Consider the following 25,483-nt stretch of genomic DNA (forward strand, 5'->3'; position numbering starts at 1 on the left):
AGCATCTTGACGCCAACGATGGGCAAATCACTGACAGGTGAATAATGCATTATTAATTCTAATCGTCAATTGAACTCTTTCTTTACCCATCCAGGACTATTTCGTCTATGGCGTTAAACTATTTTTGTACCTTGATCGATATGTAGAACAGTACCGATAGTAACCCTAAGTTAGTCATACATAGACATGCGCTATTTTCTACCAATTCTTAAAAATAGCTTAGGATCATGATGCTAATACAATCATTTCCCCCCAAAATTTATCTTTGTTGTAAATCGTTCATAGGAAGAATTTTTATAGTAACTAGATGTTGTTAAATTGAAATTTAAAGCCGCTCATCTTCAAATCTATTTATCTATCATAGCGTGGAACATTACTGTGCAATCAAAGGAATCGCTGTTCGTGTTCATGGCAGCCCTCGCCAACCAATCAACGAAAAAGAAGGTAGACTAAAGTTGATTATATTGAATAAGAAGGAAAAATATCCACATGCACCAATACGGTGCTTTAAGTAGATGAGTTTATGTTGATTAATATTGAATGAAACACCGGAAAGAAAGCCATTGGTGCACTATTATTAGATAGATTGTAGAAACGATCGTGTCTATCATACAGGATACCAATGCAGCATTTCACAAATATACCCACAAGTAAATGGCATTGATTTGCCCAATGTAAATTGTAGTAATTGCTCATTACTGCTTTTGAATAGGGTAGCAGAAAATGCACATTTGAAAAAAAATGGCTCTTATTCATACTTTGATACAATAACATTATAGACGTAGAGATAGAAGGTTTAATGTAGCCTATTTTGCCTAGTTTGCCCTGATCGAGCATAGTATACAACGAATGGATTAGCGCTAGTCCAACGCTGATTACCTTGCTTACTTGTACTGTAATAGAAATGTAATAATACAGTATCAATCTCAATCTTGATACATGTATGGATACATTATGTTAAAATTTCCAACAAATTAATCATCTACATTGAAATCGATAATCAATTTGACGTGGCACTACGTAATTGTACTTTTCGTTGATGCCTTTCTAAAGTATATATATACATCCCCATCAGTATGACAGAAACATACAGTACTATACAGTTATATCAATTAAATAAACTACATAATGACCATTTCACACATCAAAAAAACATCTTCACATATATCAAATTGCCTTAATTACCTTGAGACAATACAGAAAGATCCATTGACATTCCGATGACTAGATATAGTACAGTAGACTATCACTATACAGTATCAATCTGCAATTACGATATAGAAACTTTACTCTTTTATTGTTTACAGTAAAAGCGTTCCTACGCCATTTTAAGTTATTTTGCATCTGTCCCGTCAATCAAGACTATTTTCTCAATAATTAACGAGATGAAAATATTCAAAAACATTTTGTTTAGGATGACACTTAGATTATTCAAAACCATTAAATCGTTATCCATGTTCAATTCCATGAACTGTACTGTACAATATTTAACATGAAACGATTCCAAATGGCTACTGGTTATCGCTGATATTGCGACATAAACAATTTAGATGCTTTTCAGTTAGTTCATGCTTCATTTACAGTATTTTATTTTTCTTCTTATGATTTTTCCTAATCATATAAGAACGCGAAAAATTTTCATAAGTAGACATTATAACGCGAGTAATCGACTACTATATCGATAATCCTATGTAATTTTGAAATACAAACATTTTCTTTGATTATTCCTATTTTAGCAGGCGATATTCAACACCATTTACGCGTTATATCTGAGACAGTAAGACCTAAGGACTCAATTACCCTAGTAAGAAAGAAACTTTTATTTCTGTCGACAATAAAAAACGATATCTTTAATTCTTATGTTGTCAAAAATTTTTTAAAATGATCGTATTTCGGTATCATTGCTGTTGTATTGTTACTATCAAATGAAAAGAAGTACAGTAGTTACTATACCAGTATTGAAGGTTTCAGCTATAACTTCATCGTTTAAACCTGCGCATTTTGCTAAATAAGTCATCTATTTTACATTTTTATACAGGCAGTCAAATTAGAATGCCTACTATCAACTAGAACGAGATACCTAACTGTGGTATCAATTACTGATATCGACAATACAGAAGAAAACGCTCTGTTAGGTTTTGACTGGGATGAAACGTATGTCTCATTAGCAATGATATTAATTAATTAATTATATAATCGAATTCATCGTAATTAATGCGAAATCCTCACTGAAATGATCTACCTATGGATAATAGATAGATTAATCTATATAAATCTACACTTTATTATAAAACAGTTCTGATGAAGCCACTTTAGGAATGGTCCTTCCAGTTTATGCTGATACATCAATTGTCCTTGATGGCGACGGGTGAGTAGAACCCAAGCATCCGTTCTTGTAATCCTCAGTTGCATGCGTTACATTGCTTTGATACATCACTACGTAAGCAACTAATTAAATCCTAATCATTCGAATTAATTGATAATCCTTTCTCATCTTTAATATTTCATACCCTTTTTTAGAGGTTTTGTAGTAACTTCAGATTATCGCAAACATACTTTCAAGCCTGTATCAGTGCAATCAATGTGGTTAGCTTTAAACTTATTGTTATTAACTTCAAAGATAAAATTTCAATTTGACCTACCTGTAACACTGTATCTTGATACAAGTCTTTGATTAACGTAGGAGCGCTTTACAGACGTTGAATAAGAATGTAGAAAATGCAAGATATAACAATTTTTTTGCTGAAGGTACTTCACATACTTGGATTAACCATTACGTAAAAGAAATTAATAGTTCGCCAAAGGCCATTATTGAATGGAATGCACTTGATATCGAATCTAAAACTAATTTTGACGCCAAAATAGATTCTGAACTGTAAGTATTTTGAGCTGTGAATTAAAAATCGAATCCTTTATAGTGATAATTTAATTAAACTTGTTAAATCTATAGGGATCAATCAAAGTTAGCTGCCACACGAAATCTAATTAAGGTCAATTTACGAGATGTAAGCTTTGCTTTAATACTTCAATGATAATACGAGTACCTTAGTACTATTAGATGATATTTTACCATTGGCATTACAGATTATGGCGCATGTAGATATAGAAGAAATAACTAGTAAACAGGTAATCATGTAATCTCCGGTACATTGTAAATGACTTCTGTTTAAGCAATGATACTGCAATATATTCAAAAAATCTAAAATTATGTCTATAAATTGTTAACGTTTTTATTTATTCACTTAACAGATACGGTCATTACTAGAAGAAAGAATACAAATGAAGCTTACTGAATTCAAGGAATTCATTGATGAATGTATGATTGTTATCTTACGACAAATGGATTCAGCATCTGAAATACTGCCTTACCTATATTTGGTAAATTGCTGATTTATCTTCTTTAAAATAAATTTATCAAGCACTTTAAGAGAAAAAAGCTTATATTTTTTAATACTCTATTTTAGGGTTCAGAATGGAATGCTGCTAATATCGACGAGCTAAAAAATAAAGGGTAAGTAACCGTTAAATTTTAAAGATATAATGTTTCATGATAACGTCGTTTTATTATAGAATTTAACCTGGAGCATCTGTTGGGATGCGTAAAATATTAGTTACTTGCGCAAATTGACATTGTTTAATTTTAAGTTATTGTTTTATACTTATAGTATTAAATACATTTTAAATATCACTTGTGAAGTCGATAACTTTTTTCCAAATCAGTTTTCCTATATGAATATCAGGTAATTAAAACATTCCTATGCTGTCTATACTAACGTAATCGTAAAGGTCTTTTAATAATGATTGTATCATTGTATGAGTAGAGTTGTCGATAAAGAAACAACAGATCTAATAACAAATTGGGACAAGACTTATAAATTTATCAAAGGTGCAAGGTAAGTGGCTAATAAAATTTTTTTGCAAGAATTTGGCCTGACAGATCTATTTATTGATAGGAATAATAGCTCAAAAGTACTGGTTCATTGTAAAATGGGAGTTAGCAGGTCTGCTTCAACGGTAAAGTCTGATTTAAGCCATTTTATCAAATATTAAAGTTTTAAGCATAGAACATTAACTTAATTCATTGCTTCATGAGTAGGTCATAGCTTATGTTATGAAGGAATATAAGTGGCCCTTAGAGACCGCCTTACAACATGTGAAAAGCTGTCGCAATTGCATTAATCCTAATCCGGGCTTTTACAATCAATTGATTACTTATGAAGGCTTAATAAAAGCAGGGTAATGTAATTAGAATTAAACTTTAAACCTTGAAAATAAATTGACTTAACTGCAACAACTCTTGGTCTCTCTAACTAACATTTTTACTATGGACGTAGGCGCCTTCGCCACAGTCATTTATGGAGGAAGAGATCATACTCTGATACCTCTATTAAGCAGTTAATTTCCTTTCGTCGGAGTCAAATGACCAAGAAAGCACCTATAACAGAGCAAAATGATGAATCGGGCCAAACCCAATGTAAAGATACTGCATCAACGAAAGCAAATGAAGATACAGACTTTATCTCATTTTACTCATGTGTTTCTTGCTTGATAAGTGAGTATCAAATTAAGAATGATAGGAAAAAGGAGAAAAATATAAAGAAATCACTTCATCGTAAGGGCCGTAATCTGCAAAATCGCATACAAGCACCTAGGCCGGTAAAATCAAATCCCAACCTAGGTAGTTTAGCAAACGATTATAGTCAAGCATATGATCAGATTACATCAAGTGCATCGATTGACACATCATTTGATAGTCACCCAGAAGGATTTGACAAGCATACTTTAGCCGAAGGTAATTTATCTAATGATACCGTCGCCATTAACGAATCAAAATTGGGCGCATCTCCAACTATTGTACTTAGACATAAACAGGAGGAAGATTGTTGTAGTTCGACAAAAATGTTATACGAAGTGAAGTCTAAAGGAGACAACGAAACACATTCCAATAAAACAATGAACAAATCGAATAAAAGAGAAGGATCGAAGGTAAAAGGGATCAAGAACTTTTTAGAAGGTATATCTAAAGGCTGGCAGGCTTCAAAAGCTATATTGCGTCAAAATAGCAGTAAGTCCCCTGTAAGCAAAAGTGAAGAACATAAATTTGATGAAGATAGAATATCACCAAATCCTAAAATTAATTCGTCAACAGAGAGTGAGCGGGATAATTACGTCGATCACACTCTCGATAAGCTGATTGTATCACCTGAGGCTGACCGTGAAAATGATGTTGAAGAATTGAAATTCAATGTATCAGTTAAGGAATTAACTTTGGAATTAGAATCAGCTCACATGCAATCATTAAATAATTCTTCACTTAATACGTCAAAAAGTTCTATTCAGAATCTTGGCATCACAAGCACTGCTGAAACTAAGAACGATGCCAACGATGATGAGACTTGTCCTAAGAATGAATTACAGCGCAGTTCCGGCTACATAAGGAATATCGTTGAAAAATTCGAATCGAGCGACTGCCAAGCAAATTAATTGCGCGAGCTATTTCATATTGTTTATACACACGTTAAATCAACTGAATGTATCTATTACGATACATTTGATGCCAAAACATTCAGCGAATTTATAAGAAATGCTATGATTACTGCAACTACAGACGAACATACTATAATACTTGAATGACGCACGCTTCATTAACCAATACTAATACAATTTTGATATGAAGAATAGTGATAAATTAGTTCCATTCTTAATCATCTACGAATCAGCCGAATATTATTATACATTTCTGTATCATATTATTAATACCTCTGTAATGGTTGCAATGATTATATATTAACAACCTAAAAATATTTAAATTACCACAACTTTTCGGATGCTCTTGTATTTGTTGAAAATTATATGAATGAAAATTTAAATTGTTTTTATTTACAATTAACATTATGGCCATGTACAGTTACATACTGTGATTGTAATATTATTTTTTGTGTATCCCGTGTTTGGACATAGAAACCACGATTTGAAACTACTATACAATATATCACGTTTTTGTTAAGGCTAAGTGTGATAGTGTACAGTAATTTACTTGAGCTGGGTTACACAATTCCAAGTTGAATGATTTGATATGTAACAATAAGTTTACGTTATGTTTATGCACGGCTGATTTAATGATTGGTTATATCAATATTAGGATATACTGTACTAGTATGCAGGAATGACTCAGCCTACAGAATAATCTTTTATACCTTTTTATTCGTACTATTGTCTATGTAATCTTTCAAGTATTACATTAAATACATAAGTATTGAGATCGAGATTTGCAATGGAGAAAATTATATATTTTAATTTCTATATATCCTTAAATTCATGATCTACGCAGTATAAAAATTGTCACGCAATTTTTTAATCTACTGCATCAAGAAAATTAGTGAAGTGTCGGTACGATTCGGCGGAAATGACGAATTTAAAATGTCATTTCGAACATCAATAAATGCTGTTTGTTATCTTATTTTTAAATTGTTTTTGTGAATAGTACTTCTAGTAGGCAATACCTGTTTCCTTAAACCAATTAGTAATCTAAAATTAGTCATGATTAAAATATTTTAATCTCAGGCAATATGCAATAGTTCAAAACTTTAGGATTCATCACAAATAGATATACACGTTGTACAGGTTATACATGAAAATATTATTGTACATCATCAAATATTATGTTAGAGTATTTTAGACGCATTATCGCTTAAATATACGGGTATAATACGGTTAAATGTGTAACTTATAAAGGGTAGTTATACTGTATTCTCGTACAATTTACTCCACATATGATATTATAATTGCTATATACAATTACAGTGGCCATCTTTCTAATTAATCCCAAATTATTACCGGTCAATCAATCTAAATCTTCATTTTATACCTATCATATATATTGACTTATTTTGATAAGTTAAATATTCCTTTCATATAAAGACTGCCTTAATCATGCTTTATAGTACAGTATTTTTATAGCATACCTGCGGTGTCGTACTATCTTTCGTAGAATGGATACTAACTATTGCAATGAAAAATCAATCACAGCATGTACGCCTATAAATCTACCTTCATGAAGTAATCAATATTACAGTAGTATAGCTATCTGCCGTAGTAAGCTTCAAAATCAGCTTAAAATAGTTTAATTTCGACAACCATCTAAGGAATGGATGTTACTAATTATTTTAATAACATGAAATTGATCAAACCATTCAATCGATCGTTCAAAATATCCCCTTTAGATCGTTAATATAAACATAACCTACAAGCACCGTCGTTCAACTCACTATAATTGTAATCTAAAATTAACGGATAATTAATTCACCTTTTGCTATCCTGTAATTAAGGCATAAATTATTCTAAAAGAGAATTAACCTAATGATATAAATTGATATCTATATTAGATATAAATAAGAGCTATTGTAGGTGAGGGCGAAAGGAGGAATTTAATAATTATATGTACAGTAATATATAATAGAACTACAAAAATTAAGTTTTATCATTTTTGTAGATAAAGCAACAAAAGCTGTAGAAATTTTAAGTCTGTCTAGAGTATCACGAAAATAATCTCGAATTATATGTTATAATCTATCTGATATAAAATTTTTCTCTGCAAATTTACATAGATAATAAACTATAAATTTGAGATTCGGTAGCAAAACATGTACATAGATATAGACATAATTATTATATGCTGCCTCCAGGATCTACTAATTTATAGAAAAAGTTATAAATTTTGTAAATGTGTTTTTGGTAAAAATGATTAATATTTTTCAAAATATTATTGATACGGATATTCCCTTCCTCAGGAATTTAATTCTCAATATTTTTATTAGTTGTATCTCCTTGAAATTTATGAATTTCAAGGGTTAAATTATTAATTGTTTTATTCTTTTCTTCTATATCATCTTGTAACTGCCTAACTAATCCCTTAAGCTGCTGAACTTCAACGGATGTTAATGATGATTTCTCATCTTCGGTTCTTGGCACATAGAATGAACTAATTGTAGGTAATTTATATAGACTATTAATTCCACGAGCATTAGTTGCATGATTACTTGCAACTTCGGCCTAAAGTATGGGTAAGTTAGAAAGAATATTAGTAGGTAATAGAGTACCGGTAGTTTCTCTTAAATTAATAGGTGTGGTATCAACTTTAATACTACTATGAAGTACATCATACACATTTTATTATACATTTAGCTTTGTATTTAAACATGGAAAAAGCATTCCAAATTCATCCCTACCTGTAAATCATGAATCATATTTTCAATACTCTTAGCTGATTTGGCCAATCGTGTTGTAATATTTTCAACTGTACCAGTGTTGTCTGATGCGTAAGGTAATAAATTAGCATAGGTGGTAGAGGTCACAGGACCGGTAAAATTCGAAGTATACTTTGAATTATTTTGAGTCTCATTTCTTTCAATATCTTCGCGCATAGGAAGAGATATATCATTATCAACATTAATATTATTGCTGCTGTTTGAAAACCTCTTTCTACTAGTTGCAGATTGTAATCGTCTTCGAATTTTAGATGTAGAAGGACCTGACCTACCACCTGATATAGTATGGCTGAAATAAAAAAAGAGAAAATAATTTACAAATATAAATCGTTTCATAACATTTTATGTTAATTTTCATATGGGCGTAAATTTCGTAGTTGTCGAGGTAAAATATATACGGAAATGTACCTCAAGTGTAGGGTATCAAATATTTATTTAATTTAGCCATTGAAGTACCTTCTTTTAATTTGTATTTCTCCCTGATCTTCATTTTCATTGATTGGTTTAATCTTATTTCTAGTAATTGATAAATTTAATATTTTCCTTAAGCCAACTCGATTTCTCGCTGTATTTGTATCTGTTTCACAATTTTCTTTCGTATCCTGTGTTTCTGAATTTACTCTTTTCATTCCAGCTAAACGAGCTTTAGCGTATTGAGTTAAGTAGACCTACAACATGATTCAATTTCAGGTCAATTACTATATCTAGAATTTTGGAATACCCATAATTGTATTTGTATTAATTATCGATTCTGAATTATTATGTATCACTTTGTATGTTATTTACTTATATAAATATAAAAAAAGATTTAAATAAGCAAATTACACGAAATAAAGTACTTGGCATAGAATACTTGAATAATACTTTTTAAAGTGCTATCAGGCAGGCATTAACAAAATACTGTAATGATACCTTAGCTTTTGGATAATCTTCCATAGCTTCCAGTACATCATCCTTTAATAATACAAATAATTCTGAGAAGCCAATCGATCGAACATTAGCAGTTCGCCTATCAAGGAAACCATAGACAGTTAATAGATGGAAGGTAAAAATTATTAGATTCATTGTGATAGCTTTTAGCTTGCTAATGATTCCAGGACCAGGTACTGAAGGTAGTTTTGTTTACAATTTAGCTCTATATAACTGTGATTGATGGCTGTAGCTTTGTACAAATTACAAATATATTCGCTGGTAATAGTAAAATTTTCATTAATTAACTGATTGGAGGTGTTAAGCTTTAAGGTACAGAGATAGTATGATAATAGCAGCACTCCCTCTTGTATGATATAAAGATTATTAACTTTACTCTGCCATCTGCTGGCAGTAAAAATTTCCTTTAAGAATGAAAACAAATGCCAACCGTGTGAAGGCTGAGAAATATAATAGAATTATTATACTTTAATACTTTAGTTTGTCTAAAATTTAGATTTATTATGACACACTTGTCGTTATACATAGCTGATTGCAAAGTTTATTATCGTATTTTCATAAGTAGTTATTACTGATATACAACTCTACAAGCCAGGATGGAAGGACTAGGAAAGGTTACCTGTTTGCTGCTTCTGATAGACTTAAAACTCCAATTTCACCGAAAAAATCACCTTCTTTCAATGTAGCTATAACTGCTCCACTTTCGCTGTAGTTTATTTGATAATAAAATAGTCGACAAAGGTTATCAACATCTATACATAAGAACTCAAAATAAGGTATATCGATATAATATCCAATTTATGATTGATCATGTTTGACAATTCTATCTACATCTAGTTGTTTAGTAGTCTTTTAGTTCATACAAGGTAAATTACCTTAACACTTCCAATTTGCCGTTGCTAATAATGTACATCTCACGGGCAATTTCACCAAGTTGGCAAACTAAATCCATAGGTGTATAAATGTGATGTTTCATTTTAAGAACTAGATCATGAAGGAATTCTCGTTCACAGTTTTGAAATAATGTGACCTAACCAAAAAGGATAATTACATGAATACAAGTACATCCAATATTAGCATAGGTATTATTATTTAAAATAGCATATTTTATTCGCGCTGACGATAGGTGCAGTAAATCATACTCTAGTGAATTTGATCATTCGCGTAGAAAGAACCATATTATACGTTCGTTACGATCAAAATTAATTTCATGTTCTTCAGTGCTAATCAGACAGAGTAAAATGGAACTGAAGATCGCTTTATCACCTTATATTCAATAATGCAACTTTGGAGGAAATTATTTAGGAGTAAGCTGATATTCATATAGTAATACAGATCGCTGTAATACACTTATTTATGTATGCCGATTTTATCATGACCACTACTGGAAATAATCATCTCCCATACTAACTATTCATAAATAAACTAACCTTTTTTAGTGTCTCTAAATGAACATGAAGAGCTAATTCGGTTTTTAATTTGGTTGGTAGCATACTGATTGCTCTAGCTTCTCCAATACCATTTAGTTGGCCTCTGTAGCAAAATATAGATTATTTAAACAGATATCTTTACAGGTAGAAAAAGAATATCAAGCTGGCATAACTTTACCTTTCCCAGGAATAATCGAACCATCGTTGAACACGAGTCTGCAAATTGCTGCTTACGTTTCGTTTAGACATATATTCTTTTGCATCGTCCTATTTTTATGTTTCCATTTAAATGGATAAAATGTTAATTAAAATAATTTGTTGTGATTAATTAACATGAGGCGGTCACTGTTTCTCACCAGTAATTGATCAAATTGAGATCTTCTAGCATTTCGCTTAGCAATAACGTTACCCAATAAGCCTAAAAGATATTACATTAATACTGAGCATTTATTTAAGAACAGAAGACTGTTGCTCGCTCCTTTTACGTTTACTGTACCATTGGAAATTTTCTATACTTTAGCGCAGACTAGTATAAAAACTGATTCTTTGTAAGGATAAGGACAATAATATTCTAAGCTCAAATTGAAAGTATTACTATGATCTATGATTTTATTGCCATGTTACTATAAAAGATCATTAAATTAATACTACAGATAATTCAATCATACCGACAATAGAAGCAAAAATAAATAATCCACAGAAATAACTTAATAGAGTGAAAAGGTACCTAATAATCAAGAAGAAAGAATGCCAATATTAGATTATAATCTTCTATGGTTAAAAATTTTTTGGCTAAGTAAGAGTTGAAAATAAGTCTGAATGTCAATTATTATAATACAAAACATGATAATTTAAAAGTATCATAATAATGGATATCCAATTGATTACTACAGTCATGAGTTGCCATTGAAGGAATATACGTGCAGTAGTCAAATCTACTTACTCAATTTGTGTAACTGGCGAGGGGATTTCACCAATGGTTGTTAATGTTAACGTTGCCCAATAGACCGATTTTAAATACTTGACGGATAAATTGCCGTTAATACCAACAGGCTCTGGATAAACCCATCCATCCGAGCCAAAACCGATATAGCCTGATATCATGTAATAAATTGCAGCGAACCATTGGATGAGTATAAATAAGGTGTGAATTAAATTTAAAATTCGCCAAAAATTGGGCCGATAAGTCCGTGATTGGATTAAACGGTAGAAATCGTTTGTGCGATAGTATTTTAATAATCGTCCAATGCGTATAATGGGAAACATTTGCGTAACGTTATAATAGAAAAAATCGAAAGGTAATAAACAAATAACATCCATCACAACCCGTCCAGAGCGGAAATAATGTTGACGCAATTTATGGCGATCAGTGACGACGATGCCATGGGATAAGTAGCCAGTTCGTGTTGAGAGGTAGATATCAGCGATATAAATTAGATCAGTACTATAGTCAAGAAAACCCCACAAGATTGGAGTTTCATTTTGGAACTCTGGAAAAGCAGTTCGAATAATAATTAACCAAAAATTATATAACACTGCCAAGGATAGCAGAGCTAACCAATAAAGATTAGTTAAACTTTTAGGATTAATGATCCAACGTTCATAACGCATTCGGACATCGCCATAAGTATCATAGAAGTAATCTTTTTGATCAGTAATAACGACATCATCGTCATCATCACGGCCTTTACCATGCGATTTGTCGTCACTCAGTGAATTTTCTTCATTGGCAACAGTCACTAAATCCTCTTCACTGTCAATAGATATACGTCGGTCTTGGCGTGTTGTAAATTTTTCGATGAATGAATCATGGCGACGTTTTTGAACACTTTGATTTTGTGCTCGTACCTTGGTGAAAGCATTGCTCCAACGATAAAATTGACTTAAAATATGAGAGCTACTAGATCGGTTATTGCGTTGTAATCTTTTCTTTCCACTTCCTCCTTCTATTGGAGTAGTTTCCTCAACAGTCATGATGTGCTCTTGTTGTTGCTGCAAATGAGGATCATGACCATTTTTAGTCGGATAATCTTGATGGGCTGATTGAATATCGTAATCTTTGGACATTTTCAATGACGTTTTGTAGTCATCTAGAGAATAGAAATAACCTCAAATCTGTTGATAAATGATATAGTATTCCCGCTTGGATGGCTATCGTAAAGATGGGGGGAATATTGTTCTTCGACAGAAGTTAGTTTGGCAAGTGGCGGAAAGGCTAAGTACACGTAGAAAGGAAAAGGAATTGATTAAATTCAAGCGGGGCTAGAATAAATTATTCTATTAATCCCATTGCCGGTAGTAGCGGTATCCATCTTATAATTTTAAAATAAGCAATTTTTACCTACCCAAATGCTGCTTACCCTAGGAAATATGCCCGTATAGGATAAATTAGCGTATAGAAGATTTCTGTTGTTGTAATCGATCGAGAGAGAGAGAGAGCACTTTTTCTTCAGCTATAAATGGATTTGCAAATATAGGAAGAGAAGGGAGAAATAATGAACTCACAGAAGGATTGAAATCGTTACAGTTGTGAAGAAATTAATAGCCTCATTTTTACCTGCCTCTTCACCCAAGCTATAAATATGATAATTCAACACCTAGAAGATTTCTATTTTTGTTGTATTAGAGAGAGAGAGAGAACACTTTCTTTAGCTATAAATGAACTGACAAATATATTGGGTGGTATCTTTGAAGAGAAAGGAGAAATAATCAGTATATAGAAGGACGGGCGACGGTTACAGTTATGGGAAGGAAAGAATATTTTCCCTTAAACGGAAATAGAATTGATAAAATAGACGAAGTAACGATAGATGAGGAAATTAGAATTCTATTTTTATTGTTACCTATGTTGCCATAAAAATCTCTAAAGGCCTATATTAATCTAAAAGTCTCATTTCTGTTTACCTTGATTTTATCAAACTTCAATCACGTATTTCTATGATAAATCAGTGAAGGTAATTCAATTTCTTATTTCTTATTCCAACCTAATCAAAAGGAACCAGCTAAATAATTTACTTTTTTATCACCCGTTAAAACAGAAATTTCTATACGACAAGATACGTCTAGAATTTTATATAGTAATAGTTCAATCTCAGAGGAAAAAATTTGTCTTAAGATTACTTTACTATACCTTTGAGTAAAATAAACATCGATTGGTCAAGTTCCTATAATTATAAACAATAGTTCTTATAAATAATTTCTTATTGAAATCGCTAAATGATAGAAGGATAGTTCCTACCAATAAACAAAAATAAGCTCTAGTAATCATTTTGGATAAATAAGCCATTTTATAGTAACATAAGAAAATCAATAACTATAATAGAACTGCGACATTAGAATGATTCTAACTATAATATAATTTTCGTCAATCATTTTATTTAATCCATCTCCACCCTTTATTTAATGTTAATTGTTATTAAACGCTTAATTATTTTCATCTATGATTTAGTCACTTTCAATCTAGCTTTGGGTTGTGCTTTATTAGCATTGACACCGTAGCCGTACTTTTAACCTATGAAAATAGAAAAATTGTTCACAGTATGGCACCGACATTAACTTCGTTATAGACCTCGATTCAGTCACAGTATAGATCAACAGGTTCTTGTATATACCGTATATACTACGTAACAGCCCTACATTATTTATGTATTTACTGTCTACAGAATGTGATTTGAAATCTTCTAGAGTGTAAATTAGCAGTCTAGAATGCATGGGCAACATGATAATGGAGTTCTTTATAATGTGCTTTTATGGAATATATGGATAAATTATAAATTTGTAGTCTCTCGTGTGTATCTACAGCATTAAAAGGTGGTGATGATTTTCTAAATTGTAAAAATTAACGGCCATGGAGATGGAATAATTCTTAAAGTACCGGTACTCGTAGAGCAATACCTTAAGAATTATTAATAGTGAACACTTGAAAGATTAAATCTAGAATTATAAAAATAAAGCTTGGTGTATTATTAAATGCCTTGCGACCTAAATTCTATGATGAGTTCATAAGAAACAACAAGATACCGTGAAATTAATATAGTGCCTAGTAGAGTTAGAATTTATTCTTGGCATTCTACTACTGTACAGGTATCGAACGGTTAGTTAAAGTATATTCTTAATAAGTTCATAAGAAAACAACCAAATAAAATTGATAAAGGGCTTATTGGAGGTTGAGTCCATTTTTGGCCTTCAACTACTGTATGAGTATTAAATGATTGGTTAAAATATATTTCCCATCCTTGTACAGGTAAAAGATTTAATTTCACGTATTAACATAATTACTTAAATCATCTGAAAGGGGGCTGAAAGTCTCTATCACAACATGGATTCTGTTTCTGGCTTATAATATAGGCTGGTATAGAATTGCTAGAAAAAAAATAGACTAGGAGATTTCAAGTACTATGCAGGCATTGAACGGTTAGTTAAATACGTTTCCTAACTTAGTACAGGTAAAAGATTTATTTATTTCATTTATGAACGTAATTGCTTGGATCATCTGAAATGAAATTGAACGTCTCTATCACAACATGAATTCTGTTTTCTTGCTAATTATATACGCTAGTATATAATTGCTAGAAAAATAGATTAATTAAGAGAGGCGTTTCTTATTAAAATAAGTGTCATCACCATCCTATTCTAACTCTATCTCTGTTCACTCCTTTCAAACTTTCTTGTTCTTATTTATAAAAGTACATATACATTTCTAAATTCTCAATACTGGAGCTAATGTAGACTTCCCTAATACAGATTTATTTGCAAGCTTAAATTCTCATGTAGACGTAACTGTATCATCCATCAAAGTTACTATAACTGACAAAAATTACTGAAATATGATTTATATTCGGTCTTCCAAGTATAATAAAATCGCTTCTAACTAAATTCAATATCAAATGCTATAAATAATAAATGGATTAATTAGCGTAATCACCATATGTTTATCACGTCTACAAAAAAAATCGGAAAAATTTCTTCGATGCTCGGCAGCTGACATCTTAGAAAAATTTATCTAACATAATTATGTACAGTACATAGCGGATACGCTAATGTGTGTTTACAGTTTGCTATAACTGAAAAAGTACTAAAAATTCACTTTTAGACGATCAAACATACTAGAAAGATATCTTTACGTCTTTATTACCAAAAACTATACTACGGTAGTAATATTGTTTATGACTATAAATTAAATTAAGCCCAAATTGTCTATATTTTACCACCTGTTGCTCGATATCTGATCGTAAAAACCATCGGATAGTTAAATATGAAAAAGGACATAATAAGTAGGACTGATCTAATTTCAGATTAGACATCAGCAGTCTAGTTATACTAACATTACAAAATTTGTGGATCGATTTTAGTAATCATTTTAAGCAACAATTTTACACGTCAATAACCAATATGAGTTTTACGTATATTTATAGATGTTATTAGCGGTATATATAACATTTAAAGATCACTTACAATTCAGAACAATATTTCTTCCAAACTGTATAACACGCAATACGATGAAAGCTAGTGTATTCTCTCTTTGAATATTTTTTATAATATGTACTACTTTGAAGATTATAATGAACCGAAAGCACTGGGTACTTATTCACTAAAAGCTAGCACAACTGAAAGCTCCTGGCAAACATAATCATTCTGATAAAGTCATAAATTGGAAAATGTTAACTTGATTATTTTCTATATTACCTATTTCTTGGTTATGGTATCATAGCTTTAGCTTGTTTATCCATATAATTAACTGGGAAGGAAACGATTACTGTGATGATATACGGAAATAGTATGCTACCGATTTTGTATTCCAGGTGAACGTTTAGCTTATTGGCGCTTCAATCTTATCCTTCTTTACCGTCTTTGTCTTAGTTAATGAGCTTCAAATAGTAAAAGTATTCCTTTAAAGGTTTGATTTAATAGAGTATGAATTAAGACTTTAAAGCATACGACAACTTAGAAATTGGATCGAAAACTTGCAAATGATAGATATCAATAATAGACATTCAGAATGTACTTTTAAACTTGATGAATCAAGAAAAGTAATGATGAACCTAATTTTGAAAATTTATCCTTTCGTCATTAACTTATACATCAATAGCTTGATTACGGGGAGGAATAAAGTTGATTAATTAAATTAGACTTTGCAAAGAGCCAATATAGTAGGATTTTGATGCTCCCTGACATTATAACTGCTGACTTTATTAATCACCAATGGGTGATTTAATTGTTATGGCAACGTCAATCAATTTAACACGTATAATGTCATTGGGCTTAAGTTAACCAGATGATTGTAAGTAAGAATACCTCAGTCAATACTTTGGGCGGGCTAACTATACTTTGCTTGACCTTAAGCAAACGAATTCATATTGGCTATAACTATCTAGCTAATCATAAACGGAGAATAACGAAAGATATATGACAACAGAAATCGATCAAATTAAACGATTGACTTGTAATAGATTGATGAAAACTATTGATCCCACTGGATTTTACTTTGTCAATATTAAGTTGACAGTCTACCATGAGAAGAGAGAAGAGCGTTTGTAATATCACTTTAAAGTGGCAAGAATACAATACTTTTGCACTTTATTTAATGCTCAATCAGTACAATAAGGGTTTGATCATATTTTACCGGAGAAAATTAATCAAATTTTATCTGTAGTTTGTTGATCAGAGACTTTAATTCAATAGTTTGTATTGTCCTATTATATCTATATGAATAGGAGATAAAATTCTCTGGCTAAAATGGTCGATTATATGAAATAAGACAACGTGCTATGTCAGCACCATAGCAACTATTTTCGAACAGATACCGTAATTTCTATACTTATTAGAGGCTGTAGGTAATTATGTTTAATACAATAACACAACGGAATGAAAGTAAAGGAAGTAATTACTATCAATAATAAAGGAATTGTTACACAATTATCATATTGTCATCTAATGAATACGTAATCAATATCACAACGGCAAGTGTATGTTATATGTAATCATTTCGATCTCTTAGTTTCTGACATATTTGTAATTTTTACATCACTATTGTCTGGGTTTGTGGGCCTATACGTTCTATAGTATAACATCGATAAAATCATATACCGTACCCGACGTAAATTCTGCTAATAAATTAGCAGCAATTGCAAGCACAATAACGTAAGATACAATGAAGTCATTGTCTTACTGTAATGCTAAGATATCCTTTCAAAAGTACGAAACGTACGCAGACTGTATTTCGTGTACCTTTGGTAGCGTAGAGCGTGATATGTTAATTAAAACGGCAATAATCGAAGTCAATATTCAGGATAGCTTGAGCTGCCTTTTCAACTGTCAGCATATATTATTACAAGGAACTTGTTGCTGAAATTATGAATTATTATGTCTACATATTGTAAAGTGCTGTGATTTGAACATTATAGAAGATATCGTAATCTAATTACTTTACTATGGTTGCTGTATTAACATAGCAAATTAGCAATTACAGTAAATTTATGGCAAGAATAATCAACTCTGTTGATAAATACTACAATTATAGGATATTGCAATATCAAAATTAGTTAGTATTTGAATGATACTACGTCGTGGTCATCCAATACTAATTATAATATAATGTATTTCGTAATCTTTATACGGTAATTATGATATATTAAATATAGATAATTATAATAGTATGAGATACAAATTTATACAAGATTAATTTCGAACGAATAATTTAAGAATGGCTTCTATCAAAAATGAGCAACTTGTTATCCTTTCTCAAATTTGATTCTTATAAGACATCATAAAGAAAGAAACCAATTTTTATTCATCTTTTACGATACGCAGATATTTCAAGTAAGAAATTTACATCCAATATTAAGTATCTTAGCGGTATCAATTTATTGATAAGAATTATAATTGTGCTCCGATATAAGCAAATAAAGAACAATTAAAATAAATTTATGAAACAGAGCATTACTATTTACGTAATAGCTAAGTAATGAAAAATTATCATAAAGTACATGTTGTAAATAACGTGGTACACCTACAAGCTTAATACATTACGTACGTATACTTCTTCATTAAGTATTCCATTCTAATACCGGTTGATGTGATAAACAACCTTTTGTTATCCACTGTTTATCATATCGTACGCGTAAAAAGCTGACAGACTACGATTACAAGAGGCAATATAATATGAAGATATGAGTACACACTTTATTACAATAATAACGCTTTCAAATGATTTACTCAAATCTATGATGATTTTATCTTATCCAATAGAAATTTTACGTTATTTCCGTTTGTACTAGACAGACAGGAATTATAATTCAAAGTAACAATGAGTCTCAGTTGGAAATCGAATGTTGCTATTTATTCGCCTCCAGATAGTCAAGTTATCTTTATGTCCAGGCCAATTCGGTAAATTGACTCTTTTGATACATCGAAATGATTTTAAAAGTTCTAATTGGAACTTGCAGGACGTTGATTGACCCCAAGGATTGAAAGAAAGCGTCTCACCAAATAATTCGCCAATATGGATTATACAATCACCTTCATAATGAGATAAACAATCCACAGAGAAACTGGACTCGTCTAGAATAATTACATATATGATGAGAACGCTATAAAGTCATTTATTAATTTATAAACTGTTTCTATTATGCAACAAGTACAGCAGTGGTCGACGTAAGTATTTACAACTCCAGTAAAAAATGAAGGCCATTAGCAAACTACGCAGAGCATAGCTAAGAAATTCAAATTAACAAGACTAATGCAATATTTATATACGATAATGAAAGCTTACCGGTGTCGTCAGGCCAAGCCAGCATAAGTGCATAATCGCTATATTGGGATAATAATTCACTAGATCCAGTCTATGAATAAAAAATTTATTAAAATTGTAAAAAATCATTTGGATGTAATATTTCTCGTTGTCATCATGAAATATATTTTATCGCCATAGCCTTCTTTGTTATAGTAGTATTGAAAAGTTTGAGGCTTTGAAATCTGTAAACTAGAGAACTTAAATCCAGACTAGATCTATGTTAATAGTACATAGTATATGACGCTAACGTTTACGTCATAGCTGCGTAAACTAAGTAATTCGTGTTCTGAAAAAATACATCATGTCACCATAGCATAAAAGTCATTTACAACTTGTGATTACTAACAAAATATGCCATTTTAATTTAATTTAAATGTACCTGCAAAATCTTGCCTTAACTAAATAGAGGCTAAAACATAATATGAATGTAAACTTTAAAAGGCCTAAGTTACCTGAATAGTGATATAGTGCATCTCCTTTGGATAAACACCATTAGCATCAAAAGCTATAATCTCAACACCACGCGATGCTAGAAGAAATTCCCAATAACCGCAACCCTGTTGAGCATAAATATTATATAAAATTGATATTATATTCTTTCATGAATTTAGCCTGCATTTCTTTACAATTAAGAAGAGATTAACGTTTACACATTAAGTTATTAATAATTATACTGTACATCTAAAGGGTAATCAAGAACTACAGTATTACTAATAATATTTTACTTAACAGAACACTGTCTGAACTACGTACAGCTCCTGCTGATACAATCTTTCGACGTAAAGAACGAAGGGTATTGATTGCCTCTAGCGTCGGTACCGAAAATGCAAATAAAATTTGCAAAGTTTGACACGAAGTTTTATCATCAGGATTCCTGCGAGAATAAATATGTTAAATGATAAAGTTGAACTAAATTAAGTTAGGCAGATACAAAGTCAGATTACAAGCAAGTTAATCACAGTTCTGTCATCTACAGCATATATTATCTTGATAGATACAATAGACCAAATGATTGGATTTTAACAGGGTAGCTACCATTTTTCTGGATATTAAAAGATATCCGTTTAGTACGTTTATGGTGTAATAGTAGCCTGCATCATCATTTTACAGAAATAGTAGGAATTTAGTTTACTCTCGACTGTCAAGGTTGAGCAATGGGAGAAATGTACGATTTGTTTACAATTTGAGAAGTATTCAATTGAGTATAGATACTGATGTAAAGGTTCACGTTCTCGATTACAATTGTGCCACTAAATAGGCTATTCGCAGGCAAACACCTAGTACTGTATTTTATTAGCTATGATATTGTGCCTAAGCCAAGAGGCAGCCATATCGAATAACGCTGGATGCTAGTGATGCAAAGAAGGAAAATACAAATCTATGCTGGAAATTACCTAATCCAATGCGTTAACTCCTTCTTTCGTTGTTGATCGTAGGTTGGATCGCAAAATCGGACTAAATCGGGAGGTGCAGCAGCCATTTTCCATTGATAAACAGTGTAGTAAAAAGGATGGCTATTTTCATCTTCAGATCCAACCCGGCGTAATTCAATACTATGAAATATCGGGGAAGCCATAACCCATAAAAAATTTAAACGCCTTTTCTTTCTACCCGATGAGATATTACCACTACCGCGTTATTCAAGCTTAATTAATTGATAATGCTCCTGAGTTGAGGCATCCAATGCAGCAATAGTATAATCTCCATAAGAATTTTCACCTCCAAAAAGTCAACATACCCTTTGCCTATTGGAAAACCATTGGCAATAAATCGATAATGTTGTAACCATTCTGCCAGCTAGGATTAAAATACTGCAATTTATAGCATTGAAGTCGAAGGGGATTTTTGTCCTTACTTTCACGACTTTAATCTCCGATATACTTCCATAATTTTGGTAATTTGAATGATCGCAGTCTATGCGATCGCAATTGCCATAGCAATATAGAGCAGATCTGTACCGGTCCAACTGGTACTCAACCAGTGACAGTAGTAGCCTGAAGTAGCTTACTAACTCAGACGTCAGCGATAATTGCATACTAAATATATAGACAGTCGGCAAAATTGGTTATGGTATAGACGTTTTAAAAAGGTGGCCAACCAGGCGGTCGATCGTGTTACTCCACTACTGTAGCTCAAACATCAGTGACAATTTCATACTAACATATATCACTAGAATTGGTAGCATTACCTACTCTGCCTTACATAGTTTAAGCTAGGAATTAACTCAAAATTTCCTCTCACTTACCTATAATTCCTTGTTTTCCCTGTTACTAGCGAAAAGTAGAAATTTTCTTGGACGTTTAGTTTGAGCATAGATCCCTTTTATAGCACTTTTTGCAGGATGCACGCACGAGCTCATGCATCGGTGCCAATTTCATACTCAAGTTTATATTTGAATCGGCAGCTAATGTGCCTACAGGGCGTCTCAGAACATTACTGTTTGCGATATTAAAATCTCCAGAACATGATCTTACTGCATGCAAAATTTGGAAATAAAGTTGGGACGCATCTTTCATACAGAACTAAATAAGATGTGTCCAGACTTTCCGGACACCCTACTCTGTCCTTGCAAACAGCCGAAAGTTCTGCTGGTCCAGGGGTGTGGGGTCAACTCCCCCTGCCCCTCCTCTCTACAGTCCCAAACTACAGTAGTAAGTACTACACTTTACAACGCTGTACTGTACTAGTGTACTGTAGTTTGAAGCCTTGAACTATAATATTGCTCGCATCATCTCTAGGTAACCACATCGGACAGCAAGAGCTTCAATTTGCAGGCCAGCCACCAATGCTATATCTAAAAAAATAAACTAACGGAAACCTTCAACGATCATTCGAGTATTTTGATTTATTAAATCTCGATATCTTAAAGATCAACAACGATTTGAAAACGGTATACATAAATTCTACTCCAATTAGGTTTAAGTAAGAAATGAATTTCAAATCGTATTTCAATAATAATGATGAATAACATTGCCTAATGTCAATCTAGATCAACCATGTCTCAAGATAAATTGCATATCCAAACGCCTTTAATTGAAAGCTATCCTTTGTCAAAGCTATTGAAATGCCCAGTCTATCTCAAGATGGAAAATTTACAACCTTCAGCATCTTTTAAAATTCGTGGTATTGGCAATATATGCCAGAAAGTAAGTTGATGTCAACTTGTCTTCTTGTCAATCGACTCTTTTTGTTTATCTAAGCTTTTTTCATCAAAATCCATTGATTAATTATCAAGATAATTGCTGACGATAGTATAAACAAGTTATCACCATTTTATGTAGGTACAGTAGGTTGCTTAGTTAGACATTTTCATCAAAATCCAAATAATATTAATTAATTATATATACAGTACATACGATAGCGAACAGTAGCATAGATAAATTGCCATCATTCTGGGCAGTACTGTAGTTTAAGTAAGACAGACATTCTTTGTCTTTCTTGATAAAATTGCGCAGCAATTCATTTTAGCTGATATTATATACATATAAATGAACCTGTATGACTGGATTACTAATAATAATGTTGAAATAATAGATTACCAGGAAACTCCAATAGCTTAGTAAACCTTGTATAATGGCTACGTAGAATCTTGCAATGTAATCAAAAATATCATTTAGGTTGTTTATCGACAACTTTTAGTTTTAATGCTAGAGTACAATATTTATATATAACTCTGAACTGACTGAACAATTGACACACTAAGCTTAAACAGATAAAATACGTTTAGCTGTTATAATGGCAGAATGTCATCTTTATACTACATAAACATCTGATTTGAATTCATGTTGCTGATCTTGACAACCAAATCCTTATTCTACCGTTATTATAGGCTATAAAGAATGGATGCACACATATTATTGGATCTTCAGGTAAATGACACAGCTCTTACTTTATTTTATAATACCCGTATTGTATTGGAAAAGTTTACTCGCGATGGCGATGTTATTACGGATTGTACGTGATCAACTTCTGTAAATCGAATCGAATTTCTTAAAGTGAGATACTCTATCATATCTTCATTCACAGTCGATGCAATAAGACTTATCTTTCATAATTAAATATAATGTATTACCAAATATCAATATGAACTGTAATGACTATCAATAAAATCATTCAGATAGCAACAGTTCGAATAAAAAGTTGAAGTGAAGCTCAACTCTAAAGGATAATTAAAGGCAAACTATAATTTCTCTGTTATGAAAGCAGTAATCAAAAAATAAAATTGAAAATACTGCTGTATGCTTAAAAATTGTACATAAAATTACAATTATATCTTCTTGTTATAAATGTCATATTAGGCGGTAATGCCGGATTAGCTATGGCTTACGCTACACACAAGTTAGCAGTTAAGTGTACCATCGTGGTTCCTTGTCCTACACCCCAACACTTAAAGGACACCATTGTTGAACTAGGTGCAAACCTGGTTGTCAAAGGCCAGGTAAAATTAGTATCAAATGACATTATATTAATATTACTAATAAATTTTGCTGTACAATGTGCTATATTCTAATGTCAATATTTTTAAGTTAAGCAAAGAAAGGCAATAAGATAATTAACTGTTTTTCTCATTTATACCATACTAAATTGCGTCTCAACTAGGAAATATAAATAAAGTTAACATGTTATCGCCAAAAATTACCACCTTATGAATTTAAGAAACTTTAAATATTTGAAAAAATAAATCCTATTTAAATATCTTTAGATATGGAATGATGCTGAAGCTGCTGCAAAAGAAATCGCCAAAGAAACAGGTTACACAATAGTGAACAATCAATTCCAAATGGAAAATAAAAATTCCCTAAACGAGATTTGAAAGATTTTGAAATTGCTGCTTTTTATATTTTAGGTGGCTGGTACTTACCCCCATTTGATCATCCTGACGTTTGGTACGTGTTGGTACACGGTGTTAAGTATACAAAGAGTTTATCTAAGATCACATTTTTGTATTACAGGGAAGGTAACTCATCAATCATGGATGAAATCCAATCACAGATTCCAGAAAAGCCAGGCGCATTAGTAGTAGCTGTCGGAGGGGCTGGATTATTGTTAGGGATTTTGCAAGGCATGCACCGTTTTGGCTGGTCTGATGTACCGATCATTACTGCTGAAACTGAAGGCACTAGGAGCTTTGCGGAAACCTTCAAGGCTGGAGAATTGGTTACGTTGCCAACAATTACAGGGTAAAATTTAAGCTCTATGTATATTGCTATCATATCTTTAGTCGTTTATGGTCCCTTTTATATCACGATATATTTATATATTATATAGTATACTCTAATAGCTTATAGCAATAAGATTTAAATCAAAATCTTCAATTATAGAATTGCAAAGTGTCTTGGTGCTCGTGCCGTTGCTTCCGAATGCGTTAAATGGCTTAAAATTCACACTTTTCATCCAGTTTTGGTAGAAGATCGAGAAGCTGTAAATGCCTGCTCACGATTCGCAGGTATCTTTTCTATTTATAAATATTTTTATAGTATCATAACGTAATAAATGCACTTTGATAACAAGTATGATTTATCTATCGAAGTGGGATCTGTACAAGTTTAATAGATTTGAAATGTCCGACAACAGTAACTCCATTGTTATACTTGTTACTGTATCCTCATACTTTATATTCATTAATAGATGATCACAGGACATTAGTACAACCTGCATGTGGAGCCGGTTTAGCGGTCGCTTACAGTGGGAAATTAGAGGAATTGCGACAGAATGGACATATAAAGACGGACAAGCCGATTGTTATCATAGTTTGTGGCGGTTATAGCGTAACACATGAACTAATGCAAGGCTGGAAAAAAGAATTTAATCTATAAAATAAAAAGAGAATCGTTAGTTAAACTAAAAATTGGTTCACTGTAGACTTACCGTTTGCTCTTACATTTGTAAAAGTCTAGTGATCTTAATAGTGTCATCAGTATATACTGATTGTATAAGCAAGTTGCCTACTCTGACTAATGGATGTATGGGATTATCATCACGGCAATTGTTGCGTATTTATTTACTGGACTATCTGCCGATGTTAATCTGCCGTTTAAAGAAGTTATTTATTTACAATTAAATAA

At 31.8% G+C, this 25,483-nt stretch overlaps 4 protein-coding genes across 4 annotated transcripts; 2 read left to right on the forward strand and 2 right to left on the reverse strand.

Annotated features, from left to right (window-relative positions):
- Positions 1-1,735: 1,735 nt before the first annotated feature.
- Positions 1,736-4,240, forward strand: TRIADDRAFT_28064 (uncharacterized protein; the record flags this gene model as incomplete). Its single annotated transcript, XM_002114140.1, has 13 exons — positions 1,736-1,804; positions 2,039-2,154; positions 2,297-2,368; positions 2,521-2,586; positions 2,684-2,875; positions 2,951-3,005; positions 3,085-3,126; positions 3,250-3,378; positions 3,465-3,511; positions 3,666-3,740; positions 3,819-3,893; positions 3,954-4,014; positions 4,097-4,240. Coding segments are annotated over 13 exons (1,143 nt in total), but the record flags the coding sequence as incomplete, so codon positions are not given.
- A 4,927-nt stretch (positions 4,241-9,167) lies between these two features.
- Positions 9,168-12,112, reverse strand: TRIADDRAFT_13081 (uncharacterized protein; the record flags this gene model as incomplete). Its single annotated transcript, XM_002114455.1, has 8 exons — positions 9,168-9,276; positions 9,817-9,903; positions 10,073-10,227; positions 10,628-10,730; positions 10,806-10,894; positions 10,984-11,045; positions 11,296-11,354; positions 11,571-12,112. Coding segments are annotated over 8 exons (1,206 nt in total), but the record flags the coding sequence as incomplete, so codon positions are not given.
- A 6,802-nt stretch (positions 12,113-18,914) lies between these two features.
- Positions 18,915-20,994, reverse strand: TRIADDRAFT_58371 (uncharacterized protein; the record flags this gene model as incomplete). The annotated part of the gene is made up of 5 exons (XM_002114456.1): positions 18,915-19,186; positions 19,398-19,467; positions 19,871-19,975; positions 20,172-20,292; positions 20,813-20,994. 5 exons carry the CDS (start codon positions 20,992-20,994, stop codon positions 18,915-18,917), a joined length of 750 nt encoding a protein of 249 aa, XP_002114492.1.
- A 1,420-nt stretch (positions 20,995-22,414) lies between these two features.
- Positions 22,415-25,234, forward strand: TRIADDRAFT_28057 (uncharacterized protein; the record flags this gene model as incomplete). The annotated part of the gene is made up of 8 exons (XM_002114141.1): positions 22,415-22,564; positions 23,248-23,287; positions 23,717-23,856; positions 24,121-24,169; positions 24,265-24,304; positions 24,371-24,598; positions 24,740-24,864; positions 25,047-25,234. The coding sequence occupies 8 exons, from the start codon at positions 22,415-22,417 to the stop codon at positions 25,232-25,234; spliced, it is 960 nt and encodes a 319-aa protein (XP_002114177.1).
- Positions 25,235-25,483: the final 249 nt, after the last annotated feature.

The sequence above is a fragment of the Trichoplax adhaerens genome, genomic scaffold (assembly GCF_000150275.1).
Source record: "Trichoplax adhaerens TRIADscaffold_7 genomic scaffold, whole genome shotgun sequence".
NCBI lineage: Eukaryota > Metazoa > Placozoa > Uniplacotomia > Trichoplacea > Trichoplacidae > Trichoplax > Trichoplax adhaerens.